General features: G+C 35.6%; 1 protein-coding gene and 1 non-coding gene across 14 annotated transcripts in view; both read left to right on the top strand.

The window, feature by feature from the left end:
* Window positions 1-7,266, top strand: part of LOC100649617 (glucose dehydrogenase [FAD, quinone]) — a 31,111-nt gene extending 23,845 nt beyond the window's left edge. For 8 of the 13 annotated variants that reach the window (XM_048411223.1, XM_003394691.4, XM_012321297.3 and 5 more), the window contains 4 exons: window positions 1,188-1,395; window positions 3,409-3,627; window positions 3,897-4,067; window positions 5,498-7,266. In XM_048411223.1, coding sequence (XP_048267180.1) covers window positions 3,444-3,627; window positions 3,897-4,067; window positions 5,498-6,993 — 1,851 coding nt within the window. In that variant the 5' untranslated portion in view covers window positions 1,188-1,395; window positions 3,409-3,443 and the 3' untranslated portion in view covers window positions 6,994-7,266. Of the gene's footprint in view, window positions 1-903; window positions 923-1,187; window positions 1,396-3,408; window positions 3,628-3,896; window positions 4,068-5,497 lie in introns of those variants that run through there. The other 5 variants (XM_048411224.1, XM_012321301.3, XM_012321300.3 and 2 more) reach the window with 2 other exon arrangements.
* Window positions 7,267-24,011: 16,745 nt separating this feature from the next.
* On the top strand, window positions 24,012-24,130 carry LOC125386247. Its single transcript, XR_007226222.1, has one exon. It is a non-coding gene; the product is annotated as a 5S ribosomal RNA (ribosomal RNA).
* Window positions 24,131-24,455: the final 325 nt, after the last annotated feature.

Here is a 24,455-nt window from a genome sequence, read left to right as displayed (position 1 = left end):
AGTCGTTAGTACTGTAGGAATGTTATATCATTATTTTGTAGGTAACAGTATGATTAATACAAAACCGCTTGCACTCATACAAAATCGAATATAATACCCCGTTTCACGTATTCGTTACTCACTACTTGGTAACGCTACTCTTGTTACTATACTCACGTTATTGTACTCACGTTAATATATCCTGACAACGCTAATAAACAATCATCCATCACGCCTTCACGTCCTTCCTTGATGTCATACTATCCCACAGTACTAAATATAAATCACGGAATAAATACTCGTTATTGTTTGTCGCATGACTCGGTGAATACTCGGAGATACTCTGTAGATACTCGTTGATACTATTCGATACTCGTTGATACTGTTCGATACTACTCGGTACTCGATCGCGTTCGTTTATTTACACTGGTCGGGGGAGAACCGGAAAATTCGAATTCGTCTACGTTTGACGATTGTACGTAGCGGCGACATTGTTTTGCCCGGAGTTTATTTGTTCTTACATTACTTGTAATCCAACGGAGTACTTGATACTCCGAGGCAAAACAACAACATGGTTTGAATTATCCTCTGACTCATGCGCCGCTACAAACAATTTATTTTCTATATATTTATATATATTTCGTTGATTATTCTGTGTGTTTGTCCAATACTTACGTGTTCATTCTTCAATCCAAATTGATGATCTGTTATTATTACTATTAATTATTTGTTATTATACTATTAGTTCCTTATCTTCTATGATAGATTTCAGACGATTATAGATTACTTTTCTCATGATTTTTGCTATTACTGAAAGAAGCGAGTTTGATCTGTAAGACGCTGCATGCAGATCCTTACCCTGCTTGGATATTAGCACTGCGTTCTATGATCGCTTTTGTTTATAATTCTTTTAGGATCTTCCTATTAATAAGGTGAACACCAGGTAAACTTTTTATATGCAAAATAATTATTTGTGTGATTGTACGTGGCACAGAATAATTATTATCGGCTGTGACAGTGTTATTTGTGTTCGTTTGATCGCCTCTCTTAATCGTGTTTACTATTTTGATACGAGAAGAATAATTCGTGCGAGTGATTTACAAATGTTTTGGCACGGTTCTGATACATCTCGGCCTGGTCCTATCCGATTTTCTGATTGCTAGATTCGGTTTCATTAACGTTTTCATTCGTTTCATTTCTTTCCACAGTGTATAATTGGTTTCCGCGTGGGATGAAAGTGAGACTAGCCCTTTGCAGACGAGTAGCCCAAGTCTTTTTACTGTTGCGTGTTTTTACGGACGCGTGTCGGTATAAAGTCACCCGAATCTGATCTCAGTTGCAGACACTTACTATCAAGTGGCTGGCGTACGCCCATTTTTCTGAGTGATAACCTTATGCGTATTTATATGCGCATAGGTAAGTAAACTGAACAGTTTTTGCTTTTTATGAAAGAAAATTAAAGATCTTTAGTGATGAAGTCTTATCCTCCGTTTAACGTATACTCGCGATGTAGGATGATAGACGAGTCCGAGCGATTTTCAGTCTTTCAATGTCATTGTCAGACGAATAAGCGAGCTTTTTATATATTTCATGTACTTTTTATATTACCTTATACACGATGCCTAGAAAATCCAGAGAAGACACGTTTGATAGTGATAGTAGTGATGACGAATATTACTTTGAACCTGACAAGATAGAAGACGACGACGGTGCTTCAGACAATGAAAACGAACTGCGTTCAACAAGGAATCGGTTCAGACGTTTCAATATTTCTAGTGATAGTGACAGTGATGATGAACTAAATATCGAAGAAAATAATAGAAGCCTCGACAATGAATAACGCAAAGGGCTAAATATTTCGAAAATTCCATATCATTGTTATCTTTCATAGTATTTTTCATGTCTTTTATTATTTTATTCAGTACTTTTTTATTTGCATACGATTCTTTTCCTTATTTTTTCCTGTCAAATCTACATTTCTACTACATTTACCGCTCTACCATGTATAATCACCACTCGGTTTTAGTTTTCGAAATATACATCAGCGAAACTATATCCCATAATATACCGTATTTTACTTCTGACAGAAGGTATTTTACAATTTTCACACACACACACACACACACACACACACACACGCGCGCGCGCGCGCACGCACAGAGTTCTAATATTATTTATGCTCGTATCGTTGTATGTACATTATAACAAATTATTAGATTTCTTGGTTTGTCTGTGGCATAGGCTACCTAACCAACACTAATCTATGCGAAAGCGAAACAGAAAATTTTAATCTAGATTTTGGCTCATCCTTTTAGTAAATCAGTGTTGGTTAGAGTAGATCAACACTTAACGCTCCGACTTTTCATTGTGAATATCGACCGACAACCGCAACTTATTCTCATCGTACTTCGACGTGCAAGTTCTTAAGTGCCAGATTTGAAATGCTACAATGACGTGTAAATAATAATATTAAAGTGATTCAAAACAATCTTTATTCATCTCAGAAGTAATATAATTTTGATTATGGGTATTAAACGATATTAGAGCTGTATGGTGTGTAGAATACCTCAGACTAATAACGTACATGTTATAAACAGCAAAATATCACATGTAGAATATCGAATATATTTTTGCAAATACCTCGGAAACTAAAGCCGGCAGTTAAAGACGGCATTTATATACACGAAGAAAGTAGTTCACAACATTAACTTTGATTATATGTCAAAGTCTTAAAAATATGTGAAGTTTATAACTTTATAAATAATTACGTAACGCTCATGTATAATATATATATATTAAATGTAGACAAAACACGATTACGGTTACATTAACATCAGATAAATATGTTTATTAAAAACTGTTTGTTACTTGATGTTATCTTATGAATAAGATTGCAAACTAAGGTATCATATAAAATAATGTATTATCGCGGAAATTTAGGTATAAATTTTTCCTGATACTATTTATAATTTGTAATTTATTTACAATAAATTTGTTATACAGATATTAATTAGACAGAAAACGATGATTGTTCAGTTTGAAACTAAATGTAACAATCTAATTCGACCACTCTCGCAACTGGACAACGCTAACGACTCAATCTCTCAACAACGCTAGCAACTCACGCAACTCGACAACGCTAACAACTCTACTCTTCGACTCTTCGATTAACTCTGATCTCTCGACTCACTCTCACTTCTCGATCAACAATTCTTTAAATTCAAATCGTCCCCCTCCATTAGCGTTATTTTTTCCTTTCTCTAATCCCATCCTGTTAACGCTGCGCAAGAACTAGGTGACTTTAGTCACATAGGCTTTTTTCCCTATGTAAACTAACAACCGAAGGACAGACGACATTGTTTTGATCGATCTCTAACCAGGCTTTTTCCTCACGATACTACAATAAGATGGCAAAATTTGATATTACAGATCGATGAAAAAGAAATCGTAAGAATAGAAGTAAAATGGATGTCGGAAGCATTGCTTTGGGGGGGATGACATCAGGACTGGCCCAATTGGTGTGCTCGATACTTCTAAATATATTATTATATATCAAGTATGCGGTTGACGATTACGCTGTGAAAAATGTTCCTTCCGAAGCGCTAATGTCGTCTTACGACTTCATAATTGTGGGCGGTGGTTCTGCAGGTACATTTTCGATTATAAGTTTAACGAACGAGAATGAGCGTGTTGTTACTCGTGTGATCAATTAACACAAAAATTTGACAATTCCTTTCTTTCGACAAATCTGTCGATCAAACGTATACTAGGTTTGTGGCAAATTCTGTGTCGTAATTTCAACAAATTTCATCTCTTCCTTGACCTCTTCGAAATGAATTTTCAAATTTTTGATTTCAAAGTATTTGTAAGTTTTTGTGTGCTACGCATATTAATAATGGCAATTTACACGTCTGTAGGATCCGTCCTAGCGAATCGCTTGTCCGAGATAGAAGATTGGAACGTGCTCCTTTTGGAAGCAGGAGTTGATGGATCAGAAATCTATGATATTCCTGTTCTTGCTGGTAATCTGCAGTTAACTCAAATCGATTGGAAATACAAGACGGAACTTAATGAGAACTTCTGTCGAGGTAAATAACATTTAATAATGCCTTGTTATCATGATAATAAGCATCTATCTAGCTATAGAAGAAATAGTTAAAAACAATGTTTTACTTTTTATGTCGAAATAAGTAAATTAAAATGACACGAGATACATAGTATTGTCACGCTTGGAACGCATTATAGTGGATTTCGGTTATTTGAGACACACTGGAACTAGCATCCTTTGATCCGATTAAGCGGCTATCCCAATTATGCAAAGTACCGCATATATGCTAGTCTCTATAAATTAATACATTCAACGAGGAGGTAATTCATTTTTACAGTAAATATATAAAGTTTCAGTTAGACTAACGATAGAAAGAGAGGAAGAAAGAGAAAAAAAAGGAACGCGGACGCGGTACACACAAAAATCATAGGCGTGGAATCGTTGAAACTACTTGACATCCCTGCTCAACGATAACACTGATATGATAGACATTAACGATACTCTGTATGTTTCGTGCGGTGAATGAACGTCTTACTGCTAATCATTTTTAAGTAATTCTGATTGTTCTTATATATAATCGTTGGTAATGACAAGACAACACAAAGTTGTTGTTTTCTAAAGCCCCAGCTCACGGAACCTGTGAAAAACTGGACAAGATATCCACTATTAGATTTTCTATTGTCTTTGTCCTCTGTTCATTCCACGTCTGCAAATCCAATTAACGTCGAGGTTTCATTTTATCGTCCATGTAATTACTTTCCATTTGTTGCCCCCTTGAAATATCGAGCGACTCTTTTCGCTACCTTCCTCCTCCTCTTCCTCATTATTCAATATGTAATCTATTTTCTCATCCACTGCATTTTTCCACTTATCCTTATCTTGTCGACACAAAAGTTGCTTTCTATTTTTGGGTTCCTCTTTTGCGTCAGTTGCCATTCACAAAGTACCTATTTATCTGTTCGCTCATACTCCCCTTTTTATTTTTTAGGATCTTTTGAGTACTGGACACTGAGTTTGATTTTTTAAATTCTCGTTCGAAAATGTTCACTATCGACGAGCTGTTTCTCTCGGCGAGTCTGCTCATTTTTTAAACATCTTGCTGTAATCCTTTTGTAGGTTCGAAGAAAATGTCTTCGCACGATTGCCTTCCTGCAGGCGTTTCTTTGATTTTATTGATATTCATACAATCTGTATTCTTCTATAATAAACCGAAATGCTTTAAACGCCTCCAAACAATCCACGAACAACCCATTAGTTTTTCAGTTTTCTCATCCAGCTTTTTTTTTTTCTCTGCCAGAATATACGCGTTTTAACTCAAATAAGTGTATATGTAGAATGCAAGTAAATCGATTCCAATCGGAAAATGAATCTATTGACGAACCGAAAGAGGTATTAACGGGAATCGATAACCAGTCAACGTAGATATTTGATAATGTCTTCGTTCTATTTCATCTTAAATTATGCCCACAGCGATGGAAGGGGGTCAATGCAACTGGCCACGTGGCAAAGTCATCGGAGGGACCAGTATGCTAAACTACATGCTCTACGTTCGTGGTAACAAAAAAGACTACGACATGTGGGAACAGCTAGGCAATACCGGATGGTCCTACGACGATGTGCTACAATATTTCAAAAAATCTGAAGACAATCAAAATCCTCTCCACGCCGAGACGCCGTATCATTCAACCGGAGGTTACCTAACCGTTCAAGAAGTGCCATGGCACACTCCCTTGGCCACTGCATTTATTCAAGCAGGTGTAGAAATGGGTTACGAAAACAGAGATATTAACGGAAAACGACAGACTGGATTCACGATTGCTCAAGGGACGATCAGGCATGGCAGTCGGTGTTCCACGGCGAAGGCCTTTCTACGACCAATCAGGACGCGGAAAAATTTACACGTTGTCGTGGAAGCGCATGTTACGAAAATTTTAATAGATCCGTCGTCGAAAATGGCTTATGGCGTAGAGTTTGTTAGAGACGGAAAAACGTTGCGCGTTCGTTCGAAAAAGGAGGTGATCGTTTCCGCGGGATCCGTCAATAGCCCTCAATTGCTGATGTTGTCGGGAATCGGGCCTAAAGAACAATTATTGAAACACGGCATACCAGTGATTCAGGATTCAAGAGTGGGTCATAATCTTCAAGATCACATAGGTGTGGGAGGTGTTTCGTTTTTGGTGAACGAAGAAATTTCGTTGGTGGAGAACAGGATATATAATATTCAGGATATGATAGGATATGCGATTTTTGGAGACGGTCCTTTGACATTGCCAGGAGGTGTCGAAGGAATAGCTTTTATCAATAGCAAATTCGTGAATGCTTCTGACGATTTCCCAGACATAGAACTGTTTTCGGTGGCAGGAGGGATATGCTCCGACGGCGGTAGAAATATATGGAAGATTCATGGCCTGACCAACAAATTCTACGATGCCGTGTATGGGGAAATTAATAATAAAGACTTATGGACTGTGCTTCCTATGCTTCTAAGACCAAAAAGTAAAGGTTTTATTGCGCTTCGAAGCAGCAATCCTTTCGATTATCCGTTGATTTATCCAAACTACTTCGAGCAACCGGAAGATATGGCGACGCTGATCGAAGGAGTCAAATTTGTGTTTGAAATGAGTAAAACTAACGCGTTTCGACGTTATAACAGCAAAATGTATTCTAAACCATTTCCTGCTTGCAAAAATATTTCCATGTATACCGACCCATACTGGGAATGCATGATTAGAGAGTACTCCATGACCGTGTATCATCCCACGGGTACCTGTAAAATGGGGCCCAATTGGGATCCAGAAGCTGTGGTAGATCCTCGGCTTCGAGTTTACGGAGTTGCTCGACTCCGAGTCATAGATGGCTCGATTATGCCAAATATAGTTAGTGGTAATACCAATGCGCCGATTATAATGATCGCAGAGAAAGGTTCAGATATGATAAAAGAGGAATGGCTGAAGAACAAGGTCTAATATCAATAGCTCTTTTCGTAAATTAATTTAAAGCGAGTGCTGGTAGTGCATTAAATACTAGAATTTTACAGTCTTCGACACAACATAAGTTTCCGCTACTAATTTCTGTTATGTAACACAATACTCAACGTACAAACGTAGGCATGTTTTATAAAATAAATATTAAATGATGTAAATGTTCAACATATCGTTATGCTATAGAACATATCGTTATGTTAAGAAATGTTTTGCCGCGGCTATCATAGGTACAATCTACAGCTTTGGATCAGTGCAGATCTGTTGAAAAAAGTTGACCGCAACATTGACCTTGAGCGCGAAATAAGGAAAAATATTCTTATTCCATCTTGCAGTATTTATTACGAGGAATAAGCTTGAAAGGAAATATAGATCGCAAATGAACCATTGTCACAGAAAATGGTACGAAAAGTGCCCTCGTGGTTTCTAAAACTTAGCCAACCGCGCATGCCATATCGAGCTATACGTTTCCAACGCGCAATTTTCTAAGTATCGAGGACTAATATTCACTACTTAAAACACAAAAAAATCTAAAAATTATTTATACAATAATCTTTATAAAATATAAGTCAATTATATTTTGCGGTAATGATTTTATTAAACGACTTCACATATTGTTTCTACAAAACACGAAATTAAAAGTATATATTAAAAGTATAAAAAAATATAGGTAAAATTAAAAATTCATAATGCAGTTTAATATTTCTTTACAGTATGATTTCGTTCGATTATAACTTTATGTAGTCATAACTGATAGCGTAACTTTTGAATTAATTTAAAAACCACTAAATTGATGTATTTTATTATATACTGTACTTATAAAAGCAGAAAAAGTGGCGTAATTAATTGGGAGCAATTCCAGGTAAACAATAACTGAAAATAACAACAAAAAGAAAAAAAAAAGAAAAGGCATTGCTAAAGTCAAAAAGGAAGATCTCCCTATTCTAAATATAAAGATAAAGTATTTTTTAAATAAATATGAAGTAAAAAGGCTATATATAAAGTATTTTTTTTGTACTCGTCCATGATTAAATATGGTCATGTTCGCCTTCTCAGGCACCCCCTCTTCCGGAAGAGCCACGGACGCGTCGCTAGGCCCGATGTCTTATGGGAATTTGCCATCCCTTTTGGCCTGTCAGCATTTTCGCTTGTACTTTCACTATGTAGTTCGTACTTCGTACAAGTTCATCGTCAACCTACACGATTATGATGATGACATAGTGACATAATATCTTACGCTGCTAATGGCTCATCGTCATCAAGCATGCAATTTCTATCATTAAAATTACTTTATAAATAAAACATCTTCTTAGGTGGCAATTACGCTAATGTAGGTGTAAAAATGATTAGAATGGAAATTAACTCTGCAGCTACGCAAGGATTTAAAAGAAAAAAGAGTTTCGTTTCCAATGACATCGCGTGTCAATATTGACTACTTAGAAAACTTCTTTTCCGCTCTTTGAATGCATAATATAATCACATATAATTAGTACTAATTGCACAGCTATATATAATATGTACTAATTATACGTGATTATATTTTGCATTCGAAGAACGGAAAAAAAGTTTTCTAGGTAATCAATATTGATACACGATGTCATTAGAAATGTAATTCCTTCTTCTTTTAAATCGTTGCACAGTTGTACAGTTAATTTCCATTCCAATCGTTTATTCAAATAACGAAATTACATATGCGCAATATAAACACTTACACATAGCGTCGTGCCGTAGTTCCTGTAAAAACTAACAATATTCTTTCATTCGCTACTGTCATTAAGTCTGAACGTTTAATGCTAATATATTAGGTTGTCCTGAAAGTTATTTTATTTAATGATGAATGATCCATTTTGTTCGAATAAAACAGAAAATGTTGTACATCTATTATTAGGTCATTCCATAAGTTCGTGCCGACTTTTGTGTATACATTTCATGCGTCGATTTATAAACATACGGCGATAAGGGACCAATGCACTTGAGCTTAGCTGATCGAGAACAGGTTAGAGCAGATTTTCGTGAGTATAAGATCGTAATATAGTGAACACAATGACTTCTAACAGTAAAAAATCATGAGTGAAATGCGTATCCATTTTCGACATCTCATGTTATATGAATTTCGGAAAGGAAGTTCTGTAACAATTGCCACGAAAAACATATGTGCTGTTTACGGAGAAAATGCGCTTTTATCTCGCACCTGTAGGAAGTGGTTCCAACGTTTTAAAGCTGGGAATTTCTGTTTGGAAGACGAGGAACGCTCCGGGCGTCCTCCTCAGACAGACGAAGATAAAGTTCGGGATCTTGTTGAAAAATCACGAAGTTTGACAGTTCAAGAGATGTCACATGTTCTGAAAATACCTAAGACAACGATTCATAGGTGTTTAAAAAAGATGAGGATGGTGTCAAAGTTGAACGTTTGGGTGTCCCATGAACTTACGGAACGGAACCGTCTTGAACGAACGACAGCGTGCATGTCATCACTTGCGCGTAATAAACACGAGCCATTCCTTAAACGCCTGGTAACTGGTGATGAAGAGTGGATACTTTACGAAAACTACCTCAACGCTGTGCAAAATCAGGGTTGCATCCACGTAAAGTTCTTTTGTGTGTATGGTGGGATTATAAAGGAATACTCTGTTTTGAACTTTTATCTAGTGGTGATACCATTAATTCAGACAAATATTGCACTCATTTAGAAAAATTGAGGGAAGCACTAGTTGAAAAACGACCAGGTTTAGCGAATAAGAACAACGTTATCTTCCATCACGACAACGCTAGACCGCATGTCGTAGCGAAAAGCGTTACAAAAAAATTGTCTGAATTTAATTGGGAAATTTTATCACATCCCCCATATTCCCCAGACATTGCCCCATCTGATTACCACCTGTTCAGAGCATTACAACACTTTTTAGTAGGTAAAAAATTTGAAAATATTGACATTCTCAAAAATAGCTTAGAAAATTATTTTAAAGAAAAACAAGAGAACTTTTATCGAGACGGAATAATGGTCCTACCAGAAAAATGGGAAGAAGTTGTACAACGAGAGGGGGATTACATTTTTTCATGAAACTGAAAGGTATGTAAACAATCTTAACATATATAACCGCTCGAAAAACGGCACGAACTTATGGGATGACCTAATATTTTCTTATAAAACGAAAGAAACTTTTGGAACAACCTAAAAGATCGATCACTGACTTACTTATAATTCCTACCATTCCAACAACGCTGTTATCTTATTCTATACTGAATCGGTAATGTCGCGCCCGATACTATCATAAAATGGTATGGGAAATTAAGTAGCTGCCGAGCAGTAAGGTACCTTTCTCGCAGTGCATATACGGTTTATTCTATCCTTAATCGATAATACGATGTTCTGACCTATTATACTTCAGTTGTAATTTCATATTAAAATTTAATTCTAATTCCGACCATTACAAACGCTACAATCTTATTCTATGTTCAATCGATAACGTTTGGAATAACACTGCAATGGTAAGGGACTCTATATTCCCGTTATTCTAGAACATAAAAAGACATTGGATGATAAGTTTATCCTGTTCCTTGCCTCTGGTGATACAATAGATTTATCCTGTACATGACCAAGGAGTATATATAACTTATACTAAAGAGTATATGAGAATGCTCACGCCTATATATTGCATTGGTCTCTTAAAAGTGCTGCCTCTAGCGGCCAACTGTGGCTCTGGTTCAACTTTAGTATATACAAGTTATTTCATGTATTTTTGCATTTTCTGTTATTTTCTAAATCTTTTTTATTTAGTTCCAACGCAAGTAATTTGGGTATGTAGTGTGTATAGCGTGTATAGTACGTGTTGTATTTATCGTGATTATTGTGTACTTCGTTTGCGAAAAAACAGAGGCTATATTGAACATTTACTGTAATATAAAACGATTGCTATTTTCGTTACGATTTTTCTGTTAAGAGTCTGGACACTCGCGGACGGGACGGTCGCAGTGAGCGTATGAAATTTGTATAAACATTGTTTGTATGTGCTATTATTTATTAATTATTTATAGAGGCAAAGAATTAGAAAAAACATTAACCTTTTTACTTGAAAATTTTATGAAGTGGTTTTCGATATGCTGTTATGGATTTTATCTATCTAGGTAGGTATAATGTTTAATCTACGATTTTTCTTACAAAACGTCGCACAGGATGGTTTACGTCTTCATAATCTTCTTCTCCACGACTTTTACGAGGTAAGCTGCTGCCCATGTACCGTTCGATTTCACGATTCCTGTGCATACCGCTGCTTAGGCAGACCCACTTTCGTTCGTGTAAGGAGATTTGCTCGCGTACAGTGATATTTTGGCTGATTTTGAATTGTAAATAACTAGAAAGCAAAGCCGAAAACGCAATATTTTGTTCTTGATTTTCATTTTATTTTAGCTTGAAGATTCGCCTCTTAAATTTATTTACGCCTATAACCGAGTATCATGTATAATTCCATTAACTCGTCAATCCGTGTTTTGTCCTATACGTGTTACCGCTATTACGTCTTCCGAGATATACGCAAAAGCTTCAGTACAATTTATATTACGATTCTTATTACGACATTACGATTTATATTACGACACTTCATTGTCGACATTTTTATATGGTCCAATCTAAACTTAGCTCATTGATGAGAGATATAATTATTTTTAATATTGTGTAAATATAAAAAAAAAAAAAAAAAATGAACGTAAGATTTATAGAGTTAATTGATAGTAAATATCGACAGATCGCATTTTCAGAGCATTGAAGAATTAATTAATACTTGGTACTTCACAATCGGCGGGATTTTGTATGGTGGCGTTCATTTACGTAAACGCATAACTGCCACGAAGATTTATATACCGAAAGCATAAAAGAAACCGTCCGAAGATTAAGTCGTGAAAAAACAACATGAAAGACAAGAAGATTCTCGTCCTACGTATGCCTGATATACTATGAATGTTGCAGACAGAGACAGAACCGGCCTACTCATCTCTGTCTGTCTCGCAAGAACGAGAACATTGTTGTCTTCTATGTTGATTTTTCACGATTCAATTTTCGGACGGTTTTTCCGTGCGAGTATCGATACTTGTCTCTATGAGCGTGGCTCGAACTATTTAAGAGAATGAGCTAGGAAGAACTTCAAATTGGGGAAACGAAATAACTTGTGCAGCAACTATGTGCGTATGGTCTTCTCCTAATGGATTACCGTCGTAAATTTAAATTGTATTCACGCTATCAAAATAAGTGGTTTATATTCTTTTTCTTTTCTTTATTTTTTACGTGGAGGAAATCCGCACGGACACCAGGTCGCTTCTGGGGGGAAGCGATGCGGTGGTGCCGGACTCCAACTGACTAAAACCTCCACGATGACCGTCCCAGCTGCGATCGAAAGAGGCCCGGGCCCCTCCCGCGCACAGAATGTATCGTCTTCTGAGCCGCCGTGCAAGGCAGTCTGGTTCCCCTACCGGACTGCTTGGCGGTCCCGAGGCGCTGATCTATCAGCGCCTAAGTTTGACCCCCACCGGGGGGAGCGGCGGCCCTAGAGCGCCTTGTCCAAGCGCGTCCGCGGCGTCTGCCGTGCCCCCGCCGGTCGATCCTCTCGGGGTGAGAGTTCCACACCCTCGCCCTCTCCGCTGCCTCCTTCCGAAGCATAACCTACTCACAGAAGGAGGTCACGGCCCTCCTCCCTCTCTCGCTCGCCAACAGTACCTCGAGGATCGCCGGCGGCGAGAGGTCCCATCTGATTTCCACGATGAGATCGCGGCGCGACCGCGCCCACGCCGGACAGAACTCCAACGTGTGCTGCGCCGAATCCACGCTTCCTTCTTGATTCGGTGCAAGTATTCACCAAAGCACCCGTACCCGGTGAGCACCTGCGTCACCCTGTAAGTCAGGGGGGGGGGGCCGGCCCCGTCCAACCAAACGTCCCAGTTTGGAAGGGCGGCCTCGAGGACCATTAGCCCCGGCGCGCCCGCTCTCATGTCGAGGCTGGCGAGCAGGGCCCGGACCCTCAACGTCGGCGCCCACCGGATCGACCCCGTCCGACAGACCCCGACGTGTAGATCTCCTAGGGATCTTTAAGCTTTCAGAACTATTATCACTTTCATCTTCTCTACTCTCTAACTCTTCCTTATTCATGCTGTCCAATAAATAATTACCTTTGCTGCCATCGCTATCTGCATCGAATGAATTCTCTTCAAAACCGATACATTTTGTGTCTGTTTCTATGACCTCTACGTGTCTAGCTACTATTATTTTTCCACCAATAATTCTGTTGATCTTGGCGAAAAATCGTTGATTATTACTAATCTTTTATATTCGAGAAGATGTTACGGACATTTATGATAACACGCATCGACTGTGATTGCATCAAACTTTAATTAAACAATTATGCAATAGGTTATTGCCCTCGATAATTCTTTACACTCGTAATTATCAATTATCTTCTAAACATTATGAACTTTCTCAACCAGTTTCGCTTATTATCACTTTTTTGTAGGTTATCTTAAACAAGGTGTTGTATAGGCATGTGAGTTATATGCACATGCAAATGTACGCATTTTTCAACGGAGGTGAACATCATAATTTTAATTAAATGTTGCAACAGTTATTAACTTCGAATAGTTCACTGTTGCACGCAAATCGTTCTCGTTACATATAATTAGAATAACATGTACAAAGTTTGTGAAAATGCAAAAGATGATATTTTATCAACATGTTTATGTATGCAAATGTTTACTTAACGTAACCGAAGTATAGAGCAATGAATATTGATTTTAGCGCTGAACAGTAAATTTACACCGACAATGAGTACAGGATAATTTATGGAAAGGAACAAGTATACATCTTGAACAATTTATTGCACTCTGCATCGTTGACTATTTTATTGTTGGCAGCGGATTAGGCGATCGTGCTTATGCTTTTATCCAAAGTTCTTCTCCCTTGTCCTGCAATATCTACATTTTACGAATAGTTAGTTAAATACCCATCATAAATAGTGAAACTCATTTAATTCCCTTCTAAACATATAAAAAAAATTGTCAATTTTTTTTTACTAAACCATATTTCATTTATTTATCTTATATATATGTAGAAATGTTATATTATTAGTTTGTAGGTAACAGTATGATTAATATAATACAATATCGTTTGCACTCACATGAAATCGCCACACCACATCCTTCCCTGATTGTATGAAACTTGTATTGTTATTGAGTCGGAAATGTTTGTGAGATGTCAACAAAGACTTTTGGCATCAATGACGCAGTTTAGTGATAACTACATTATCAGCTAGGGTCGTCTATAGGCAAATTCCGGCTTCATATTTACAGACCTGATACAAGTTCAGAAGCAGATAGTTGTGTTAACAAGAGTTAACAACCACCACAACCCATTAGTCACCCACTTGACACGACGGACCAGATCCGCAGACTAAAAAGAAAATACCCTTTAGATTGAAGCATTAGATTCAAGTAGAATCACCATAATATAAATTATTATAAACCAAGTTATTGTACCACGCCAAATGAAGTTACTTAAAATTCTCAACGAGAATTGATTGTAAATTTTCTATCAAATAAAAAAAAAACATTTTCGTAATTTCTTGTGTCTGCTATGTGACACGGGCATCGTGCCATCCGCGCGACCGATCTCCCACTATCACACCGGCTGCCCACGGGGCAATTTTGAGGGTTGACCCTTAGAATGCTATGGGCGCATATACGCGTCTGGCGAAAGCTATCGGTGTGGACTAAGGACAGATATATACGTTTTCTGTAAGTGCCCGGCGTGGACTGAGGACGCACGTATGCGTTTGTCAATTTTTCCGAACACCTACGCAGAAGTAATACTACTATTTGTTTGTGTGAGATAAATATAAATTCATTCCTTAGTAACGGCAGTAAACAAATGCCAATAATGCCTCGTTACAACAGTTGTCTACCTGTTTCGCGGACAGTCGCATCTAATTATCAAGAAGAAAATGTGTTGTTTGTGTGAAAAATGAGAGGATGCAGAAAATGCGATGTCGGATTATTGTTTTGAAATTTTGCACACACAACTGAATTATTGACTTGTGTTATATTTACTAAATTTAGTTTTCTAGTATATTGTTTAATAGTTTATTACCCAAATTCCAGTTAATTGTAAATTTCAATGTTTATAATAAATAATTAATACTAAAAAATGACACTCCTGAATCATTTAATCTCGTGCAAAAGAATTACTATAACTTATTACGATTTGCGCTTTGAATAGTCAATCAACAGAGTTCAGTCTAACGAAAAAGTATCCCGTCCACAGCGATCGTCAGCGCTAGCCGCGCGCCGTATGGACCGTATAGGCCGCGAGTATTCAACACTCTAAGGGTTAAAGGCGTGAAGTCCAAAAATATAAAAATGAAAATTAGCGAACGAAATAGAAAAAAGCCCATGATGTTTGTAAGAATGCGAATAATTACATTGTAACTCGCTAATAACTCTAGTTGTTGAATGAGATTTTCAATTGAAAAAAAAGTACAAAAGTAAATTAAAAAAATATTACGTTATAATTGCATTTTAGGTGAGCATAGTCCAAGATATCATGTATATAAATATATCGTGAACTCTTACTATTGCCTTGGAGTCTAGAATTGATCCTGTAAGCAGTTCCCCCACTTCACACCCTGTATACTCACCATACAGTGTCCATTTCTCATTGTAAAAATATTTAATTATTTTTACTATTTATTTACTTACTATTTATTTATTTATTTATTTATTTACTATTTATTTAATTATTTTTCGCTATGAACATAGCGAAAAATTCCATTAGTTCTTTTATGCAATTAATATATATATATATCCTTCCTTCACGAAGAAGTATGTGTGTCAGCGAGATTGCTTGCCTTGTACGACCTCACTACGTCACGCTTGCATTTAATTTGCAAGGACCTGCGGTATAGTAAGGGAGCGATAAATGGCACACGGTTGGTATTTATCATAAAACGAACTGTTGATAATTACTTATGTTACATCCTCGATGAGGTTACATCAGGTAACAGGAAATAAGATAATTTGTATTGTTGGACTTGATTTGCAGTGAAAGGAAAAGCGTAGCTTCTGGAAAAGCCGAAAAAGCTAGAAAATAAAGTCCAAAATTCTGTAGCAATGTTATCAGGATTTCAGGACGATTAGAAGCGTACGTTGTAACATGCATAGCTGTGTTGTAACGTACACCCTACATCGATGTTACGTATAGTATCCACCACAAAAATATAGGTTTAAACACGGGTTAATATTGATTATCTTATTTTGTTATTTAACTATTTTTTTATTAAATCAAGCTATGGTAGCTTCTTCTTGCGTCTACTTTCATTTATCAATTTATTAACGTTATTTTATTGAAACTATGTAATACACTTTTTATATCTCCGAATTATACTATTATTAATAAGTTCTTCTTATTTTATCCAAACAATGCAATAAATTATACAGGCACAATACATCAATTGTAATAAATAATATGAAAATATTGTGATATAAGAAGACAATAACGTACTAGTAAATATTATTCAAATAAACATTTTTAAAACATTTTTTATTAATATATGAGATATCAATAAGAACGTTGAGATATATCTTAACAAGTCTCCAATATTTATTGATGTTTTTATTAACTCCCTTTTCTTTGACTTTGACGTTTTAAAGTTTTTTCTTTTTCACTTTTAAAGTTTTTTTCATCCCCTTGTGTTTCCAGATTGAAACGTTAGACATATGAGCCGCTTAATACAAAAGTAGTGTAAGTCAAAAAAGTTAATTACTTGATAATGGGGGATAAAGTAAAAATCTTATAAGGAATCAAGTGAACGATTGCCACTTATTCCGCTATCCACCAGGAAACTAATAAAGATATACTTACAGAGCTTCTGCATAAAACAGAATGAAGGTTACCCTTTTGAGATGTGATTAAACAAAATAATAATAAATGGTTCATATAAACACATTGCAGCACGAGGATATAATACATTCATATCCGTATATGATTCTAACGCGTATGCTGTTATGGACACACAATTGTAGGTAGAATTCACTGTGGTAGTATCGTCAGTTGTTGCAAATATCTTGAAAACTAGAACCGCGCGAGGATTATATGTACGGTAAAGTTATTCTAAAAAATATTCAGAATCGTGGCTCCGAAAGCGTATCAAGAAATCAAATTAGGCAAAATTAATCCTTTTCCAAAATAGTTGTAGATGAATTTTAATAAAAATCAATGACCGCCATTCATTAGAGTTTAAATATCTTTTATACACACATTCGTATGTATTAATTCCACTTATTATCACAAAAATATGTTTCTCTCTAAGTTGAGATAACACGCTTTGTGTTGACGAGCTCGATAATGAGATAGTAGATGATTTATTTTGTAGTAGGCTCGTGATAGTTATTTTTTCAAAATCCGACTTTTGTCGAAAAATTCAAACACGCCAGTGTCAGGAAAGCAGGTAGGTTAGGAGGTTTCGTTACAGGTAATACCGAAGAATACGTATTTGAATGAGTGTAGGTTTTCCGCACGGGAAAGCAACATCTTTCGGTCGAAAAGTTAACATCTCGGAAAGTAGAGAACAGAGTCCTATGTCTGCTTTTCCTAACTTAAAGTAACCTAGCGATGTAGAGAGCAAAGAAGAAAATTCCTGCTACCGGAGCGGTGAATTTCCCTCACGATTAGGAGGCCATGTTCCCAGGAGGAACTTTGCCTGTGGGATATTTTCTACGTAATGAGATTTTCTTCTAGTTTGATCCAGAAATTAATACTATGATTTAGCGCCTTTCAACTTGTTCTACATCTAATTGAAAATTCATACAAATGTGAATTGAAATATTCCTCTTTGCTTGAAATCATTTCTTCTTCTTATCAATCTCTATCTTTTCATTGAAGGACATATTAAAAAGTTATGCCACTGATTCGACATAAAGGAAATCTCTGCAACCTTCTTTCGATACACTATACATAACTAGAACCAAAGACATATATATATATGTAGGTACTTGTGTCCTTAGCTATAGGAATTAATCATTGTCATCTTCTTTATCGCTCCCTTTAAAATTATGGTATTTGAGAACATGACATGTGCACAATTTCAGAGTGGTTGGGCAAAGGAAACTTACGTTAATTTCGGACTTATTCGTGCAAAATCGTCAAAAGTAAATAATGAGGTCTTTGAGTCACAGTATGTGATTATGAGAATCAGGGACTATTATATTATATTTATATATTATTATTAATATTCTAGAAAAATATCGTTTATCATTGTTTAGCGAAATGCATAGCTATTTACATAGTAATAAATAGAACGTAAAGATTTGACTTATAAATAAAGTAGGATAGAAAGATTCGAAAAAATGAGAATAATTCTTAATATATGAGTGAGCAATATTATTCTATGAAATCAGATTTGGTTGCACTAGGATAGCGTTGCTCATACTCTTCTAATAAAATGCTGCTTCCACTTCAATTAGTTATTAATAAATGATTGTAGTCGGTCGTTGACTTTATACTTCGTTCTGCGGTATCATTTATTACTTGCAAATTAGTTATTATTTGTAATTCTGCTATCTATGATGTTTCATTTGCCCAGACCGACGAATCTTTTTTTTAGAAAAATCGTAGATATACAAAATTTATCGAACGATATTGTGTTTTGTCCAAAATTAATGTAATTTTAATCCAATTACGGCACGGTTTCTCTTTGTCCATCGTTCTGAAATTATACGGATATCACTTTCTCACCAAGTGCCATAATTTTAGAAGTTACGAGGAAAAAAAATTAAAAGTCAAAAAGTAAGAATCATCTTAACGTATAGCATATACGCTACCATTTTAGACTACGGTATTTACACTATGTCAACAATGGAATTAGACCGCGAATTTACGTACGATTGAAAGAAAATCAGATAATGTCAAGTGACCGTTTCATATTTATTATTAAGCAATACTTAATTACCATTAGATATAACACAAATGCCAGCAATCTGTTTGGAGAAACTTTCAAATCGGTAGAGTAAACTGCATTTGGAACATTGGCAAACACTGTTCATTACTTTAGACCGGCCAAACATTTTTCTTGGAGATCCCTTCACGCTTTTTATCTTTTTCCATTTACTTTATTTCGTCGAGCAACTTTCCCGTGGGAAAACGTATCCTCGTTCCCTGTGTTCATACTCCCCTAATCTTTGTAAAAGTATCGACTCTTTCTCCATGCTTCAATCGCACAAGTATTTCTAGAAATTAATCGTTGCATTTCATTTTATGGGACATGTTTATTTTCTTTTATATTATACTCATAAGAAAAAATTTTACCGTGAAACAAGGAAATTAAACATTCTGTCAAACGAAATTTTAAGTTTCTTAAATATTTCTAAATTTATTGTACCATTTTATATATTGTACATTTTCATCAGTATCTTCGATTTATGAAATATTTCAAATTTCTTGAAATCAAATAATTGAAAATAAATATGCACGCAATAAATGTATGCGAAAAAATAAAGAAGCTTTGAAATAAATGTTACAAATACAATTTTTTGTTTTAATATTTATATTGCATTTACGAGTGGCTCTGCGAATTGATAGGGTGGATTATCGTGTGCGTGTGGATAACACTCAATGGTGTTTCCACTCTTATCTTTCACATTTTCTTATCTTTCATCGCAGTAACTCGTACGACTTCGTTTTTTAGTCTTTTGGCTCTTGAAGTTTGTGTTAAGTTTTTAGCCAATTCGTTAGGATGTATTTTTGTTATTGTGTGTTGTTACAAATTTTTAAATCCGTTCTTTTACATATTTTACTCCTAGATCTTTACGGAGAATTTCTTCGCTGACATACCGTAAGGTGGCTATTATTATACTTCAAGGCTTCGTTTTTAAAATCCCTGCATAAGATTCAGATTATTTTTTCTTAACACAGTCCAATTAGATACCATACATTCATATCGTAACTTTATATAGCAGCCATTCGTTTTGTAACGAGTGAGGAGATTTGTATCCTAAAACCCAACACAGTATTTTCATTTTCATCTTGATGTCATATTTCCACGTAAGTGCAAATACAATTCGGAACTAATCACAAACAGAAACTTTTATATTCAACAATATGTCAATGGTACTTACATTTGGTATTATAATTATCTTGTCGATTCACAATTAGTTTAAATTCCTGTTCTCTTTCTATGTCTTGTCATTTTACACGAAAACCGAGGAACTAAAAGGAATCTGTCACATATGAATTGTGATTGTATAATGTCTAGTTACAGTTTTAATTCTGCTATATTCTTTTAATTATTTTCGATCCAATTTCTATCTTTTTTGTCAACACTAAAAAATATCTGGAGTTTGAACAAAATACGAATGTAGGATTTTTCATTCCAATTTTGCATTAAACATCCTAAAATATCAGAAATCTATTTTGTTTGCTAAAATGAGAACGAGATTAATATATAAAAATCCAAAGATCAATGTTTCCAATTACGTCCAGTTATTTGAAAACGATTTATGGATATTATTACTCCTTACTCTTAAATTAATATCTTTCTTGAACATCATCATCTGGATGTCTTTTTCAATTTCACGTTACATTTACGGAAATAAATATGTGCAAATAAATGTACGTACATGCTATATATTTACTTTTTATCTTATTATTTGTAGAGCTCAACTTCTTTGTAATTTATGAATTACATACAAGTCACAATCATCTTGCAGAGACATAACAATTGTAAGGATCATGTAATAAGTTCTTCCCTGTTTAACCCATTTATTGCAAAATGTTTGAATCGACATTTAGTTTTTTGTGTGTGTGATTTCGATTAAATATTTCGGATTTCATTAAAAGTCAGGAAATTTTGTAAAAATAAATATGATTTATGTTAAATATAGTTATAAAATTTTATGGTATAGAAGTAAGTCTGAAACAAAGAACGTACGTAATGAGAATGCATTCAACAACAAACGTGTTAATGCGGAAAATCTCGTTCAAAGCGAATTCGTGTCGTTATTAGAAAAAGGATGTTAGTACCAGTGCGTAGTGAAACTGCGTCGCGGCGACGCGGCGGCGTAGCGTCGATAAATGTTTCTGTGTTAGTGCAGTATCGATGTGGGCTAAGGGTGCTCCACTCGTTGCATGTCTTCCTGTTTATAACGACGTATGCGGAGACCGATGAAAATGCTTTTGACCCAACGGGCTAGCATAATTGATACTGTAAAAGACAAGAATATCGAAGGACAATTCGGTAGAAAGGTAAAGAGAAATCGACGTTGGAAATCGACGGACTCGCTCGCTCAATCATACGACGACCCCTTTAAATCGTTTCTGAATACGAAACGGTTTTTCATCGATAAGATATCATTCTTCTCTAGGAAATTCTTGCATCTTACAGAACCTTAAATCCGGATCGGCTGTCGATGCTGCTATTCGAAGATATCGGAAAATACGCCTGTTCGGCTTAACTAGAACCTAGAAAAATTTCCGATTTGCCCGAAATCCGGGACTACCGTATCAGGCGGTCAGGAGAGAATTCACGGTGTCTCTTTAACGATCGGAGTCCTTCTGATTCCCTCGGGATCCTCTGTGGAGGTGGGATACTCTCGTCGAGCAAGGTGACGCGGAATTGCGCGCCCATTTCACAGGATAACAACATTGACGGAGGTTTCCACTAAATAACTCTCTTTGTTGATTAATGTGTTGCGCAATCGTGTCCTTTCGTCAAAAATAAATCGATTATTGGCAGAATCGAAAAGATATATAAGAAATTATAAAGTAAAATTCATCATATGTTTAGCGATCATTAATTATTACGCTGTCAAATATCAGTTTATCAAATCTTTTATCGTTATAATATTAATTTATTGAATAACGTCTGACAGTTTTAATAGCTGTTGTAAATATCGATAGTAATAACAGATTTGCTATATAATATATCTTTAGATCTTTTGGAAAAGAATGAAGTCGTTATATTAATAATTAATTTCCACGGAATCTACATGCTTTCCCCAATCGTTGTTTTATACGTTTTACTGCGTTTAATATTTTCTAAAGAAGCAATGAGTGTGCAGCTAAACGTTCTTCTCTCAAATACTTCAGATGTATAAATTTTTGTTTCTAGTGGTTAAAAATAATGTGAATTAAAGATAGTGTATGTATCTATTTACTAGATAATTATCTGACATTTTGAGGAATAATTTTAGAGTAATTACCTTACAGTTATCGAGACAACTTTTAGAATAATTACTTGAATTTTAAAAAATAAGATGATGAATATACAAAGTGTTTAATAGGAACGGTAGGATATTAACGATTAAGGTTATCAAAAATATCTCTTTATCTTTAGGACATCATATGGTGCAAATTACTTTTTGCTACTAGTAGCGAGGGAGATTTTAAGGTCAATTTCATCTTTTTGCATACAACCATATATTCTTTAATACATTAATAATTTTAATACATTAATACATTAAATTTCACAAATTAAAGTTAAAATATCTATATAAACTAATAATAGTTTCCTGACTTGAATAGATTAATACTTTTCTATAGGAAACGCCAAGATGCATGCAGAAATATATGGTTCGATTTAAGAAAGTGAAGTTGGCTTTTAAATCTCTGCCACTGCTGGATCTGCAGAAAAGTCACTTGCGCTATATAATGTTCCCTTTAAGTCAAACAACTTTTGTTAAAACTTTTTTTATAGCTTTAATGCCCCGTCAGTAACTAAATAGGTTCTTTATCTATTAATTGTATTCGTTTATCGTATTTTTTAAATGCTATTTAAGGTTTTACGACAAAGAAGTTGAGATGGATAGGTCGTGATAGGTGCAGAAGAAACACTTGAGTGTATTTAACAATATATATTTATTAACATATACTCTATATGTACACTTTGCGTAGAACTCGCGATTATTATTAGCGGTTCGCGGTTTGTGATTACAAATTCGAATGATGATTGCTTAAGATGTCGAGAAGCTCGGATCAATTATTACTGCTAACTACCAACTATCGACTCGGACTGACGTCTAACTACTGATTTTCCGTCACGATGATATTGCAGAGGAAAACTATGATGGGGTGTGTCTAAGGATACGAGATCATCGGATTCGTCGAAGAAAACCTTCGTTCCGAAAGTGAGGGAAATGGACGTTGTTGTTAATTGATTAATTTCTATGTTGATGGTTGAAGAAGGATGCTAACCTCCCTTGAGTGAAAGTTGCTATCGGGAAGCATCGTACGTGAGAAAAACGGATTTCCCGTATCTTTCCGTCGTAGTAGGTGATTTTACGGACTGTTAAGGCGAAGACTATTTAGACCATAGCTAAATAAATCGTAAAATTTATAGCGGATTCTTAAGCAAGCTGAAAATATACTGTGAGGATGCATCGACATCTGACAATCATCGTGTCCGCAGAATAGGGTCTTTGTGTAGCGAGCCACGGGACAGAAACTGTTGGAAAGTTTACTGTCTAGAACCGCTACAAATTTTGATCAGACGATCTTTCGTATTGAAATAAAAGTTTTTGCTTTTACAAACATTGCTATTGTGAATGAAATACGCGGGAGTATCAGTTTTCGTTAAAACTTGTCCTCAAATACAGAGTATAGCCTGAACAAAATTTGTGTATATTCTGGTCTCAGCAGCAACGCGGACAGATACAAGGCAAGAATAGCGACACACGCAAACCGGCTAGCAGCGGAAACGTTCAAAACCATAAACATGGAAAGAAGGCTAGAAAGGAAGCACCCAGCAGATCTCACAAGGGATATGACCTTGCAAACGCGAGGATGGTACCCCGCTGGGGGTAGCCACCGACATGTTAATATAACTGTTAAAAAATTCTACCAAATGTCCAAATTGGACAAACTGTGAATACAAATAATAAAAAAAAATAAAGAAAAATTAAAAAAAGGAAAACTTATGTTTCTTTAAGTATTCTATTTTTTTGGGCATCAAAGACAAATAAGAAAACTAGTTGTTTCAGCCAACGCTCATACCGCGTTGAGAGCACTCGTTCTCGTCCGATCACGAAAGTTAAGCAGCGCTGGGCACGGGTAGTACTTGGATGGGTGACCGCCTGGGAACTCCGTGTGGTGTTGGCTTTTCTTTTTCTTTTTTTTTCTTTTTTTTTTTATTTACTCAATCTACTCTACTTTCTTTAACAATCAACTTTTAATAATCTATAACCTAAGCATCGAGAAAAAGAAATGTTTTGGTATTACACGACTATTACGCCACATATTATACATCATTCTCATTTTCGCACACACTTATGTTTCTTTAAGTATTCTATTTTTTTTTGAGCATCAAAGACAAACAAGAAAACTATTTATTTCAGCCAACGCTCATACCGCGCTGAGTGCACTCGTTCTCGTCGTTGACCGTGAACCTTCGAACGGAACGGACCTCTCAGCCCAAAAGGGATAC

Source organism: Bombus terrestris, chromosome 13, assembly GCF_910591885.1.
Source record: "Bombus terrestris chromosome 13, iyBomTerr1.2, whole genome shotgun sequence".
In the NCBI taxonomy this organism is placed as follows: domain Eukaryota; kingdom Metazoa; phylum Arthropoda; class Insecta; order Hymenoptera; family Apidae; genus Bombus; species Bombus terrestris.
Note: the sequence above shows the minus strand (reverse complement) of the source record. Positions and strands in the feature narration are given on the sequence as shown.